The sequence below is a fragment of the Colletotrichum jinshuiense genome, chromosome 2 (genome assembly GCF_051148585.1).
Source record: "Colletotrichum jinshuiense chromosome 2, complete sequence".
Classification (NCBI taxonomy): Eukaryota; Fungi; Ascomycota; class Sordariomycetes; order Glomerellales; family Glomerellaceae; genus Colletotrichum; species Colletotrichum jinshuiense.
This window is the reverse complement of record NC_139309.1, coordinates 1,401,614-1,414,950: the sequence shown is the minus strand read 5'-3', so window position 1 is coordinate 1,414,950 and position 13,337 is coordinate 1,401,614. Positions and strand designations below refer to the sequence as shown.

The 13,337-nt window shown below is 48.5% G+C and overlaps 4 protein-coding genes across 4 annotated transcripts; 1 reads left to right on the top strand and 3 right to left on the bottom strand.

Annotated features, from left to right (window-relative positions):
- Positions 1–168: 168 nt before the first annotated feature.
- Positions 169–1,269, top strand: EsH8_II_000376 (luciferase-like domain-containing protein; the record flags this gene model as incomplete). The annotated part of the gene is made up of 1 exon (XM_083263674.1): positions 169–1,269. One exon carries the CDS (start codon positions 169–171, stop codon positions 1,267–1,269), a length of 1,101 nt encoding a protein of 366 aa, XP_083120996.1.
- Positions 1,270–1,534: 265 nt separating this feature from the next.
- EsH8_II_000375 (uncharacterized protein) lies at positions 1,535–3,595 on the bottom strand (the record flags this gene model as incomplete). Its single annotated transcript, XM_083263673.1, has 2 exons — positions 1,535–2,466; positions 2,527–3,595. The coding sequence occupies 2 exons, from the start codon at positions 3,593–3,595 to the stop codon at positions 1,535–1,537; spliced, it is 2,001 nt and encodes a 666-aa protein (XP_083120995.1).
- Positions 3,596–4,857: 1,262 nt separating this feature from the next.
- On the bottom strand, positions 4,858–6,711 carry EsH8_II_000374 (GMC oxidoreductase-domain-containing protein; the record flags this gene model as incomplete). Its single annotated transcript, XM_083263672.1, has 3 exons — positions 4,858–4,890; positions 4,958–5,641; positions 6,613–6,711. 3 exons carry the CDS (start codon positions 6,709–6,711, stop codon positions 4,858–4,860), a joined length of 816 nt encoding a protein of 271 aa, XP_083120994.1.
- A 4,945-nt stretch (positions 6,712–11,656) lies between these two features.
- On the bottom strand, positions 11,657–13,033 carry EsH8_II_000373 (SDR family oxidoreductase; the record flags this gene model as incomplete). The annotated part of the gene is made up of 6 exons (XM_083263671.1): positions 11,657–11,975; positions 12,030–12,127; positions 12,181–12,284; positions 12,380–12,593; positions 12,648–12,861; positions 12,960–13,033. The coding sequence occupies 6 exons, from the start codon at positions 13,031–13,033 to the stop codon at positions 11,657–11,659; spliced, it is 1,023 nt and encodes a 340-aa protein (XP_083120993.1).
- Positions 13,034–13,337: the final 304 nt, after the last annotated feature.

Here is a 13,337-nt window from a genome sequence, read left to right as displayed (position 1 = left end):
ACTGGAGAAGCCCTTGCCGAAATCGGCTCGGGGTGTAAGGCGTGATTATCTTGCAGTTGTCGTCATATGCAGCGACAGATGTATATAGGCCGCGGTATACTTCAGCAGCAGCGTGATTGCTTGGAAGATCTGTCTGCAGCATCAAGCCAAACAAAAAAAGAAATCACAATGCCTACCGAATTCATCAGCGTAACTTTCCCCAACGCCTCTACGGAGATCAGCCCCATTCCGGGGGCGGGCATTGATCCCGAGTTCTTGGTCCGCTACGCCAAGAACCTGGATGACTATGGCTTCAACTACACCCTCGTTCCCTACGGTTCCGACTCCTTTGACCCCTTCACCATCGGCGCAACCATTGCCGCCGTCACAAAAAATGTCAGTGTCATCATCGCACTGCGGCCAAACACCCTCTACCCCACAGTCGCCGCCAAGGCCCTGGCAACCCTAGACCAACTCAGCAAGGGTCGCGTCGTCGTGCACTTTATTGCCGGCGGTAGCGACGCCGAGCAGGCCAAGGAGGGTGATTTCCTGTCCAAGGATGAGCGTTACGGCCGCCTGGAGGACTACATTAAGATTCTCCGCCGTGCATGGGAGTCTGCGGAGCCCTTCGATTGGGACAGCAAGTACTACACCTTCAAGGGCTTCACCAACAAGGTTCGCCCAACAAAGGGCACCATTCCCGTCTCCGTTGGCGGCTCTTCTGATGAGGCGTACCGCATTGGTGGCTCCCTCGCCGACATTTTCGGTCTTTGGGGCGAGCCGTTGAAGGAGACAAAGGAGCAGATCACCCGCATTTACGCCGAGGCTGAGAAGGCCGGCCGCAAGGACCGGCCCCGCATTTGGGTCACTTTCCGTCCCATCATCGCCGAGACGGACGAGCTTGCCTGGGCTAAGGCGCACCGAACGCTGGATGCGCTCAAGGGCAACATCTCCGCTGGCCAAGGCAAGCCTGGCCAAAACGGTCCCGAGCCTCAAAACGTCGGCTCCCAGCGTCTGCTCGACATCGCCAAGAAGGGTGAGGTGCAGGACCGTGCCCTTTGGTATCCTACTGTTACTGCAACCAACGCCCGGGGAGCTTCCACGGCGCTGGTTGGCTCTCCCAAGACCATTAATGACTCAATTCTTGACTACGTCGACCTCGGTGCGGACCTGATCTCCATCCGTGGTTACGACAACCTCAACGACGCCATCGATTACGGTCGCTACATCTTGCCTGCAGTTCGTGAGGAGCTGAAGAAGCGTGAGAATGGCACAAACGGAACACAATGAGTAAATGAATAAACATAAATATCTTCATGCGGATGTAAATGAGAGCGTTGGAATTAGTACGAAGTCGTGTAGATAGCAGCTTCAAACATTAGCAGAAATTCTACGTCAAATGTGTTGCAAAAGTACGACATTGTTCATGATCACTTGAGTATTTACAGTTTTGAATTTGAATCAATGTTACTAGGTAACAGTAATGCATTTAATCATTATCGTATCAACTTTTATCCCATAATTATGAGCCAATGCATCTCCAGCTGAAAGGTATCTATGTGATATACACAGGAAGACGGCTTCCAAATATGTCGCTCTTTTCCACCTGGATATCCTTACCATGAAAGTCATGTAAAAGCAACCAACAAACCATTCTGAATACCAGGATGCACCACACGTCGCTAATCTGCTGCTGGTCCTGGTCTTCCTGTTGCGGCTCCGTAGAAGCCTCTGAGATAATCGACTTGGCCCCGCGTTCTTTACGAGCCTTTTCGGTTCGCAGTTGGCGGCAGACGACTTCGATGACTCGCTTGCGAACTGAGAATAGGTATATCTCAACCAAGACAGCATGTCTTTCGCTGGAAGACGCCGAGTCTAATTTCTGGAGGAGCGAAATTTCCTTCTGAACCTCCGCGTCGTCGTCGCCCGTCTTGGCAATAGCGGAAGCGCCAGGGACGATCAAATCGTGGCCCAAATCCTTCTTGGAGTTGATCTGGTCTTTTGTGCCGATTATCACGGTTTTGTACTCTCCATCTTTGTCGTTGAGAATCCTCAGAACCTCCTGCAAGTGGACACGCAGTACATTCTGGACGAGAGTTACCCGCTCCCGATCCTTCAGATACTCGTCGCATTTTGCAATAGCCGAGTGGAGAGCCATGACAAGGCCGTTAGAGTAAATCCTCTCTTCGGTGTTACTTGTTCGTCTCATAATCGCTTCCGGCCCGTCCTCGGATTCAAGGTCCTGGAATTTGTGTTCAATTTTGCCCGCTTCCTTTAAAATCACACCGATACGGGAGTTGGGTGCATCTTTGAGCATGGGATCAGCACCCGCAGCTTCACTTAGAGCATGTACATAATCTCCTAGGAAGGTGCGCAGCGAAAACGACTTTCTGTCCCAGTGCCAAATAGTCGGGTTGGGAAGCATGCGGAACGCAGTACCGGGTATCTGGAGGACTACACCGATCATTCCCAGAAGCTCGAACGCAACTAGACACTGATTAGACCACATGACAGTTTCATACAGGGTTCGACTTAGCAGGGACTTACGTGGAAATAGGTGAATGTGACGAGTGTCTGGCGAAGACTTTCGGAAATATCTGACCGTATTGGTGTTGCACCCAATCACCACCAAAGTCTCTGCAATTGCTGACATGCTGCCCAGCTGGAGTGTTCCAATATCCTTGGGCTCGTCGGCATATTTGTAATTGTCATTACTCTCCTGTCGAAAAATTGTGGGGGAGTAACCGAAACAGAGCTCCTTGACGCTGTTGTGAGGGATGACGCGGTTCTCGTGGAACCATGTCGGGCCAGTCTTTTGAAAGGTGAACACAATTCCAAGATCGTCAACGTCGTACCCCGTGATGCTGAAACCGTTTCCCTGCCCGCGGTATCGGTCTTCGTTTCGGTTGAATTCTTTCCAGTGAATACCCAGCATTGCAGTGATTTCAACCAGATGCGAGATGGTCGTCGTCGCATAAGGCTTCTTCATATTGTCGGGCATACTATCCCAAGATTTCTTCTTCCTCTGAAGGCCGACGGTGAGGCTGTATGGAACAGGGGTGTTGGACGGGTTCGGCTGACAGGCCGTTTGAGACTCCCACTGCGGGTTGTGTCCGAAATACTCATTGTCTTGCCAAGTTCGGGACTCTCGCTCCATGCGCTGGATAGCCATCAAGAGACCGAGCCAGTTAGCAAGCTCGTTGTCGGCAGTGTGGACAGCTTGACGGGTATTTCCGGCCCGCAGGCTCTTGTTAATCTGGTCATATTGTTGTTGGTCCCAGGTGTGTGTCTTCTTATAACTTTCTGTCGTTCCGGTCATATATGTAATTTCCTTGTCTTGATGTACACCTAGAGGACCTCTCAGATTCGTTGGGCTTGCAACGAAGATGACGGGGATTTCGAATTCGACCTCAAATCGGAATTCGTACCATTTGAACCGGCGATGTGTGTACCGCGCCCAATCGCCCATGACCTTTGACGTGCATGAAGAATAGCCTGTCGCTGATGCATAGTACTGCTGAAGAGCCTGGAAAATGGCGATGACGAAAGCTAGAATAGATATCAACAAGGCGACAATTGCTATGTATAGCTCGGAATTGTCGTCGGAAGAAGACATGGTCGGGCCAAGGTGGGGCTAGCGAAGCCCTGACAATCAGTAAACTTCTAAGTTCCAATGCGCAGTGTCGTTCCAGACATGTCCTTCTCCTGGTTTTCGAAATCGAAAGGATGTTATTGCGGGCGTAATTCGACGTAGAGATGTTATTCAGCAGAGAAGTTTTCCGTCAGATTTTGCCAGACATTCTCGAGTCGACGCAGGGCAGGGCTGAGACAAATACCGCTCGGCTAGGCAGTTTACCGCCGTCAACAGCGTGTCACGTGGAGCCCCTGGGACTCGCAGTTGGGGGGCGGACGATTCAGTTGGTTGTGTCTGACATGGGGTGATGGCCTCACAAGGGTCACTGGCTCAATGTTACTCCTGGTCATTTGTCCGTAGCGCGCCTGCTAGCGCCGAAACCTGTTGCGATCTCATTCGATTATCGCTCTCGGTTGTGCTTAGCCGAGCTAAATTGGAGTAGCCCTTACGCCGTCTCATCTGGGAATGTAGCTAGTGAAGTATGCCTCAGAATCAAACATATGAATACTGATGTTGCGTGCGTCGGCTGGAGTTGTCGCCGACACCTGGGGGACCAGCACAACACCGCGTTCCCATGTGGGTGGCATAGCACTCACAGCCTTGTCACAAAGACCTTTGGCAAAGGGGTCAGCGCTTATGTACGCTTATGTACAATGGCGGCTGCCTGAAGAGGTGAAGCCCGTTGGTTGGTTGAGTCGAACAGGGAGTAGATGCAGCACGATTCCAACAATGACTCTCATTGGCTCGATTAATATGCCGCACAAGGAGAGGAGCCGATCCTTCATTTTAGTCCCAGCCTTCCTTTCCACACGCTGTTCCGCCTTTTTACTGCTTGGGGGATTTTATATTTTTTAATTGTAGTAGTTACGGATACTGAGCTCACAATGCCCCCCCCCCGGAAGTAGTTTGTAGCCAATCGTGACATCACCGAAAATAGAAATAAGCAAGCACCTCGGTCAACGGCCCTGTCCCAGTGAGAGGCATGTTGCCAAGATGTCGTGCACCTACAGGCGCTACCAATCAAACTGATGTTAATGGCCTGAGCCTTGTGATTGAGTTCATAGTACTAGCATTCCCTTCATATGGTTAAAATACGTAGATTAAGCCAGTAATTATAGACAGCTAGTTGCTCATGTTTTCGCAAGTCTAGTGACCATACCATGAAATAACTTTACTACCACGCCCAAGACTTATTTACTTTGACAGAAGTTGAATGGCATCTGATGACCATACATTTTACAATCTTAGATATTTCGTTGTAAGATAATGTCTGACGCCTGTGTTCCATAACAATTTAGCCACTTTTATCCACAGTAGTGGCCAATGCCATAGATGATAACCTACCTTTTCAGCAATTGCATAGACAGTGGCTTGTGTATGCGCCGACGGTAATAATGGCATTATACTGGCATCCACAACTCTCAAGCCCTCGATACCGTAGACCTTCAGTTCCGGGTCTACAACGCCTCCTAGACCTCTTGGAAGCATGGCACAGGTTCCTGCATAGTGGAATTCTGTTGATGTGACTCCTTTGATGAAGTTCAAAATGTCTGTATCGCTCGTCGTTTGCTCTCCTGGAAGTGTCTCTACGGCCCCAAGGGCCTGTATCGGGCCGCTGGATAGGAGTTTTCTGTTGAATCGCAGTGACTCAACCAGAGCTCGGCCGTCGTAAGGATGGGAGAAGTAACGCGGGTCGATAGCTGGGTGCGACAATGGGTCGGACGATGTGATGGACACCGTCCCCCTACTTAAGGGATGCATCAAGATGTTCACCACAGAACGGCCGCCGTCAACGAAAAGCAGCTCCATACCAGCAGTGGAGCGATCCTGGTGCATCTGTAAAATTTGCTCTACTTGCTTCTTATAACCAGCGATTACTGTCTGGTCGGAGTCTGGCAGGAGGAATGTGCTTGCGTTGCTGTTAATGGTCGAGAGCAGGTCGTTGGCGACGGCTTCCGTGGTAAAGTTGGTAAGAGGAATGAAAGCGAGCGCTTCGGCGATAGTATCTGTCCAGCGACCTACACTAAACTGTTACTGAACAGTATCTTCGGACTTGACTGCTCGCCCATAACTACAGATCTTACCTTTTCGATCTGAGTAGTAGAGTGCCCGCTGTTCTGCGTCGAAAGTGGCATTGTCTAAATCGATATTTCCAGGTATACCATCACTCACTGCCAAGTGGTTATTTTATGCATGTCAAATGAGCGACACGGGTGCTTACAAGAGGCCAGCGTGAGACCAAAAGGATGGTCTTGAAGGTTCGAGCCCACCCCAGGCAAGTCTACAACCACATCAATTCCAAATTGAGATAGAAGTGATTCTGGGCCAATCCCAGAGAGCTGCAAAAGTTTGGGGGTATTCAAGGCACCTGCTGAAACCATGACTTCTTTGATAGCTACCACTCTCTGCGTCGGAGAACCTGGGCCAGCAATGAACTTGGTGGCCAAGTTGCATTAGCACTGTAGTACACCGAAAGAAAAGGCAAATTTCACTCACTTCAACGCCTGTCGCTTTGGCTTTTCCTCCACTCTTGTCAAAAAGCAGTTTTGTAGCTATATACCCACCAAATATCTGAAGATTGGCTCTTCCGACGATTTCATCAAAATGTGAAGTTCGTGCACTTGATCTAGACTGATTCCGGGGGTCAATTGAATGAGTGGTGAGATATGCTCCGAGGGGATCGCAGCCTTGGTCTATAGGTGTACTTATTCCGAGACCTTGCATGGCGGCCAGAAAATTGGCTGCACACATTCAAATAAGTTCTAGACCCTCAACTAAACAGGTGGGAATTTGAAACTGACTGTTGTTTGGGTGTGACCAAGCCAAATAACTCGATTCCACTGGTCCGCTGAAACCATGGCATGCGGGATCATGTGTTAAACCGTACAACGCAGCATGTTCTAAAGGTGCGGGAGTAAAACTTTCGCTCTATCAAGTTGGCGGTTAGCAAGTCGCATGAATGTCTGCTAAGGTATGGAAAAGAAACGAGACATGCAAACCTTCTTGAAGTATGGCAGAAGACCCGCGAAATCCCAGCCATCATTTCCAAGTGCAGCCCAAGCGTCATAGTTAGAAGGCATACCGCGATCGAAGATCATTGCGTTAACCGTGCTACTTCCTCCTATGGCGTGACCTTGGGTGAGATTGATCGCCTGCCCCTGAAGTGTCTGTTGTGGACTTGAGGTCAAGTTCCAATCGTACCGGGTCCCGGGAGCAAATCCAGAAGCCCCTGGATAGAAGCGAGGAATCATTACTGAAGCCTCATAGTTGTCCCTTATTGAATATCAGCATTTGATATATTATATGCACCAAAAGCAGGGCAACGTACGGCATCCCAGCCTCAAGAACGAGGACCGTGTCTGTGCGCTGGTCAGAACCCAAGTAGTAATATTCAAGGAAGGTAACTTCACTTGTCGTGTCAGAGGAGAGCCTTGACGCGAGCGTCAAACCGGCGGTGCCGCCACCAATAATAATGTAATCATAGGTAGTATCAAATGTCCTGACTTGAGAATGCTGGAACGAAGCTGCGCGGACAGCAGAACTACCGACCAGAAGCCTTTGTAGTATTGACTTCATAATTTATAGACTGTTCCATTGACAACTCAGAATACAAATACGTGAGAAATGATGGAGAGCGGAGCTTTAATGGGTATGGCTTTATGAAAATGCCTTGCGTGGGGATACCTTCCATGGCATCGGGTCGTGCGGGATGCGTCCTTGCAATTACGGAAGTTGAGTTTGTGCGAAGTAACCTCACAAAGTATAAGATATTGCAATTGCAGCCAACAGCACCCAGTTTCTCCACTCTCGTACAGATGGTAATTAAAAACGAGAGCCTCTTATTCGTCTAAGATCGAAATGAGTTACAATAGGTTAACTAGTGTAATTACAACAAATCCCCGTATACTACGCAAGAAGTGGATGTTTAGGTTCTGGGAAACGTGAAAGATATGCGTATCTACGGCGATCTCCAAAAACGCCCTCTCAAATAGAATTTGGAGCTTCAGATACCAAGCCGCAGTATTACTGTATGCGTGGTACACTATTAGGTTCCGCAGGGCACACCTGTCCTCGCTCAAGTTCCAGACAATTCCAATAATCGATTAGTCAATGATGTTCCTAACATGCAACGATAAAGTCTATCCATCTGAATCATACACTCGTAGTAGTAATAGAATTTTTGAAAAGCTTCATCTACTATCTGACTTCAAATCTTTCGGCTATATTATAAAAGTTGGCGGTGCTCTGGTGAATGTCCGGGCGTCGGCGATTGCCCTAAAACACATCAAAGGGTGGGCGAACACATATGTACTGAACATACATTTCAATGCAGTATGATTCTCCAAGAGATCACTTAGAGTTACAATTAAATCATCGTGCTGTAAGCCGGAACTCTGTTGATGTTATTTATTCTTAAGTTGTTGAGCAACTCGAAATTCGTGAATGGATCGGCTGCTGGCAGCCTAGTTCAGTTACAGTTTCCGGGAAACCTTCTAGGAAATGCCGCCTTCCGTAAATTGACAGTGGAGCTTGCCTCATTGGGTTGGTAATTGTTATAATGAGGCAGCTGATTTCGAATAAGCGTAAAGTAACGTGCATCAACTGTATTACCTGCTGTGCCCTACTTGTTGATTGTGAGACACTGTGATGCTGTAAATCACTGCTAGAGCAATTAACATGCGTCTTAATGTTTTCTTCAACTATGCCTATTATTTTCCTGATCAATTAGTCCTAGATACAGAAAAGAAAACCCTAAAAATCATGGTCTTCATCATTACGCATAACCGTGAATACGCACCTATCAACACCTGATTGCCTGTTAGATCTATCGCCAAGGGTTCGCCAAATTCTCCTTATTTAGGAGATGTATGTGACTGCATAGATGATGATTGGAAGTCCAAGCTGCATTATAATCATAGTAGCATGTGTATTGATAACATTATTTTAGGCTGGCAGGCAGTAGTCTGTCCGCCTTATATAACTCTGCCTTCAACACCAGCTTTCCCGTTACAACGCTGTTCCGTCTGAGCGAAATTCTACGAGTGCACAAAAAAAAAACAATAAATTTAATCGCTTTTAGAGCAACGCTCTATTACCTAAAGTTGCCGCAGAAATCCCCGTCGCCTAGCCTTCATGTCGATAACGGTCTGTCGACCACTAGATACGAAGACAGTGCGACCGAAGATATGCAAGGATTACAGGACTGTACATGAAGATCTAGAGAGAGGCAGTTAGCCCAAGAGCAGCATGTAAATTACGTTACTTCAGGTTCAATGTTTATGCATAATGTCTTTGCCATTGTCAAGAGTCGAGAGACAAACTCCGCTGAGGCAGTCTATCCTACCCAAGCGATCCAAAAATCACGATTTAATCAGCCCCAGCGGCCACTGAATTGCATCGTGGCAGCCAGGCCCAAGAGATTCAGCAACAGCATCAATAATCCGACTTCCCCAGCCTTTTACAAACCAGAACTCTAACCCTGCGGCGTGGAGAACTATGCAGTAATGTGCGAGCACGACGAGGGCAGCTCTGTTGTGTACGCGTAGTAGTTTGAGAAAGCCATCGCTAAGGGTCTGAGGCCAAACAAGAGTGACAGTTAGCTCGGCGGCTTTAAACCTAGCTTCGATAACACTCTCCCGTAAACCATGAATTGCCTCCTCCACCAGCACCTTTGCCTCGCGACTTATAAAGCTGTCTGCAGCGAAGCTCTCGCTGACGTGAGGAAGCCTCTTCAATAGCAAACTCAACAGCCTCGTTTGTTTTGGAGGCGAACTAAACTGCATGAGCCCGCCGAATACCCCCTGTCGGAGGTCATTCTTAGACGGGCTTAGAATAACACTACTGCTTCGGATAAAAGTAAATATGTGTAACATATTTTCCAGTTCTCGCTGGAAGGGCTTGGCTATTGTTTGGGTTGTCGTAGCGAACGCACCGAAGAATAATAACGACGATGCTATGAAGAGAGCATGGCAGTTAGTAGGAGTAATATTAATGACTTCTTCCTTGATTCCGCAGATTGCGTATTGTTGGTGGTGGAATGCCCGGGAGAGGTAGGTCTGGGCTCGAGACGAATCCAAGCTTGCCAGGTGGAAGGATGCCATGGAGAGGATCTGGTGCATGAGGAACGGGTACGCAACAGCCTCCCTTGGTATCTCATTCTGCCAAAGATGCTGAACGGGCCCAGGGAGGGTCGTGGAGGTAAGAGAAGTATAGTGGTTCATCAGGCCCAGGTCCGTGGTCCAGCCATTCGGATATGAAGGTTGAAAGCCAAGTCCTACATCAGGGCTGGAAGTGCGGAGATGAGATCCGTAATTAGACAGTGGTCGGTGAAATACTGTGGTGCGGAATGATAAAGGCTTGCGGGTGGGCCTGCGGATGACGGCGGCCCGTGCAAGATTCCCCGAATTTTCTGATCTCAGGTTCGGATTGGGATCGCTGGTGGCAAAAGTTTCCTCCGAAGCGGGGATCAGACTGCATATGAAGTTGTATTTGATGCAAGCACTGCATGGGCGCTTCTCGTCACACTGATGAAGTTGGTGTCAGTGTTTGATCACCCGTCATGATCGTCATGATAAGCATCATCACAAATAGTATCGCTGGAAGGGTGCCTCCAAATCGACTCACCTTAACCCTCCTCCTTTTGCAGCTAGAACAGCCGTAACGAGACTTCCTATGTCCTGCCCTTGCCATTTGGACGACAGTGTTGGATGCCTTGAACACAAGCTCTGCCAGGTCCGATGAGAGGTTTATATGATAAGACATTCGCGTGGGTCTCGGAGTCGAGACGGTCCACCTACTTAAACATTTGGCACGAGTCAGCGGGGCCACCGAATGCGGCTTGTTCAGCCCCGAAACTCGTGGGCCTTGAAACGACCCACATTACAGAGTTGTCCTACGAGGTTATTACGAAGTACGTTCGTTAGCCGTACAATATCCTACATGGTTTAACACTAGCGTACTACGTCAGTCTAGGTCAAAACACAGGGTCATCTAACCCCCTGCATGGACGGGTAATTGTTTCTACAGTTGCTCATTTGGCATATCCAACTGATCCCATACCTCCGCTCCGCAATAGAAAGTCAATGCCGGAGACTGGCGGCCTTAGTTGGGGATCCGAGAATACCACCCTGCATTCTACATGGATGGGATAGCTGCTGCCTAAGATTGAGTAGAAGCACAGCGCACTGGAGATGCACACCATAATTCATGAATCACGAATCCGATGAGAAGTACAATCTTTTAGGTGGTATTTTACACATCTCAGATTCTATTCTCTCCAGAACACTCGATATTCAGCATTTTCTCGGAGGTAGCGATGGGTCACTATTGGCTAGAGAAGTCTACCTCTGTGTTATCGATGCAACACTGATTTTTGTGGTCGTCGGGTTATTTAATATGTTTCACCCAGAAGGATCATCCAAAAGGTGAATAAGTCAGAGGGTATCTCTGACGTAAGCACTCCAGTTGACTTGCATGCACTACAGTAACTGTTGGAATCACAGGGTATCTGTCGTATACAACAGGACTGCCCGTATGGGCTGGAGCTCGCCGAATATCAATATGGTATATTCGGAAGCTGTAAATCGGTATGTAGAAGAGAAAGTAGGAGGTTGGCAGCGGCAGCAGCGGAAGTGTAGAATAGCTGTTGGCAGCCCGGAGACGTAATCTCCGCGCTCCGCTGCTGCGGCCGCTGCCGCGGCCGGCGGTCGGCAGCTGCTGCTGACCGCCCGCCCGTATTCTGGTCACGTAATCCAACAGTAACTGCCCAAGGGCCACTGAGCTATGCCTGAGCTAGTATCAAGAGCCATGATAGAAACACATCGTAGGGAAAGGCACTTGGCTTCAGATAGAACTTCCAGCCATTGCTTAAAGGCAGATCTATGTTGGGGCAGAACATACTAGACTTCTCATTGCTTTGAAGCGCCCATTCCCATAATTAGAAACAATGGACATGAGTTACTGCAAACACGGTGACCAGATTTCTTCATCAATTTCAAAGATATTTGCTTTGTTTCTGTCTGTTCGAAGTCTTGATACAGTTAATCATGCCTCTACAGCTTCAAAAGAAGTAACCGTATCCACCACACAATATTCCAAGGACCTGTACTTAATTCCCAGCAACTCAGTGCTACGAGTGACATCGATCTTGAAAAGTCCTGCCTCGGGGAAATCACCTCCTTGGACCGATTCGTCCGGTAGCGCAGACTTATACCTTGGAAAGTTCTTGCGGATCAAGCCCACAACCTGTCTGCTGTTGAAGTAACCTGCTGCGGCAAAAAACCTCTTGTTTGACGCTTCTGGGAGCTCCATAGCCTTGACATGGGCAAGTGCTACATCGCGGACATCCACCCAGAGATACCCACTTCGGACATAGTTAGTTTAAGAGTAGGCATGCTGGGGATGGTTGTTTACTTACGGGCTATCCGGGATTCGTTCTTTCGCATGCCCACTGATGACGGCTCTGAGAAACTGATTGGAAGTGTTCAGGGTCTGAAGTGAACTCAGATGGTTTACCTATAATCTACTCAGCAGATGCTATGAGACTAGAATGTGAGAAGAGAACTTACAACAGGGCCCAAGATCAAGGGCGGGGCGATGGTAGAGAGATCGAAACTAGGACGCTCGTTCTTCAAGAAGTCCCAGGCAGCCTTCTCTGCAAAGGTCTTACTCGCTATAAACCGAATCAGAATTTCATTCAGGCTTTATCCCGAGTGGGTTCAACAGTTCCCGAGAGTTTTATAACGTATAGATCTAGGTGTATCGTACCTCTGTAGCCGGTGCCGGGGTCCCTCAAGGCTTCTTCGAGCGTGACGGGGTTCCAGTCTCCCTCCGAATAAGTGTGCTCCGGCCAGTTCCCATTACCTGGATTGACCAACGCAGCGAAGGAAGATGTTATGACTACTTTCTTGACTGTAGGTGCACTTGCTTTGATAGCGTGGAGAATTCCCGTGGTACCAAGAACAGCCGGGTCGATAAGTTGCTTCGGTATGTCAGCGATAAAGTTGACGAATTGGAATAGCATCGGAGAAGAAACCTTTTGGATGTCGGTGACGTTGAAGTGAAAGGGGCTAGCCGTGTGGATGACAGCTTCAAAGGGTGGATCCGAGATTATAGCTTTTGCAAAAGCATCGGGACTTGAGACATCTTCAACAATGACAAAATCGAGGAATTCTTTCCCATAGTCGTGATGCGCCTTCCTGATCTCCTCGGCTTTCTGTTGGCTTCGCACTGTGGTTACAACGGAATGTCTGTAGCACAATATTAGCTTCGCCCATGTTGTGCAGCCCAAGCCGTCCATAAAATATCAGAGCACAAATTAGCAGCATCTAGATCAGTTGGGACTTACCCGCGCTCCAGAAGAAGATTCAGGATATGAGCTGCAACAAAGCCGCTGCCGCCAGTCAGGAGAGTCCTAGTCATTGTGTCGTTTTGGTTGTGATGGTAAACCAGGCCGATTTAGCTGAAGAGGAAGACCAAAATATAAATAATCATTGGGTGACCTCCTAAGTAGGTACAAGGATGCAAGTGGTTGGTAGAAGTGTAACGCATTGGGCACAGCACGGTTCATACTCATTCAGATTTCGGTTTCGGTTCCAGTAAGAGTAAATCCGGTAACACCGATATTGATTTGAAATGCCGATATATCCGAGGGGGCCCTCTGTCCGAATATGGAACGAGTACGTCGTGTTAGTGACACCGCTGAGTTTTAAGTTTCAGTAAAATA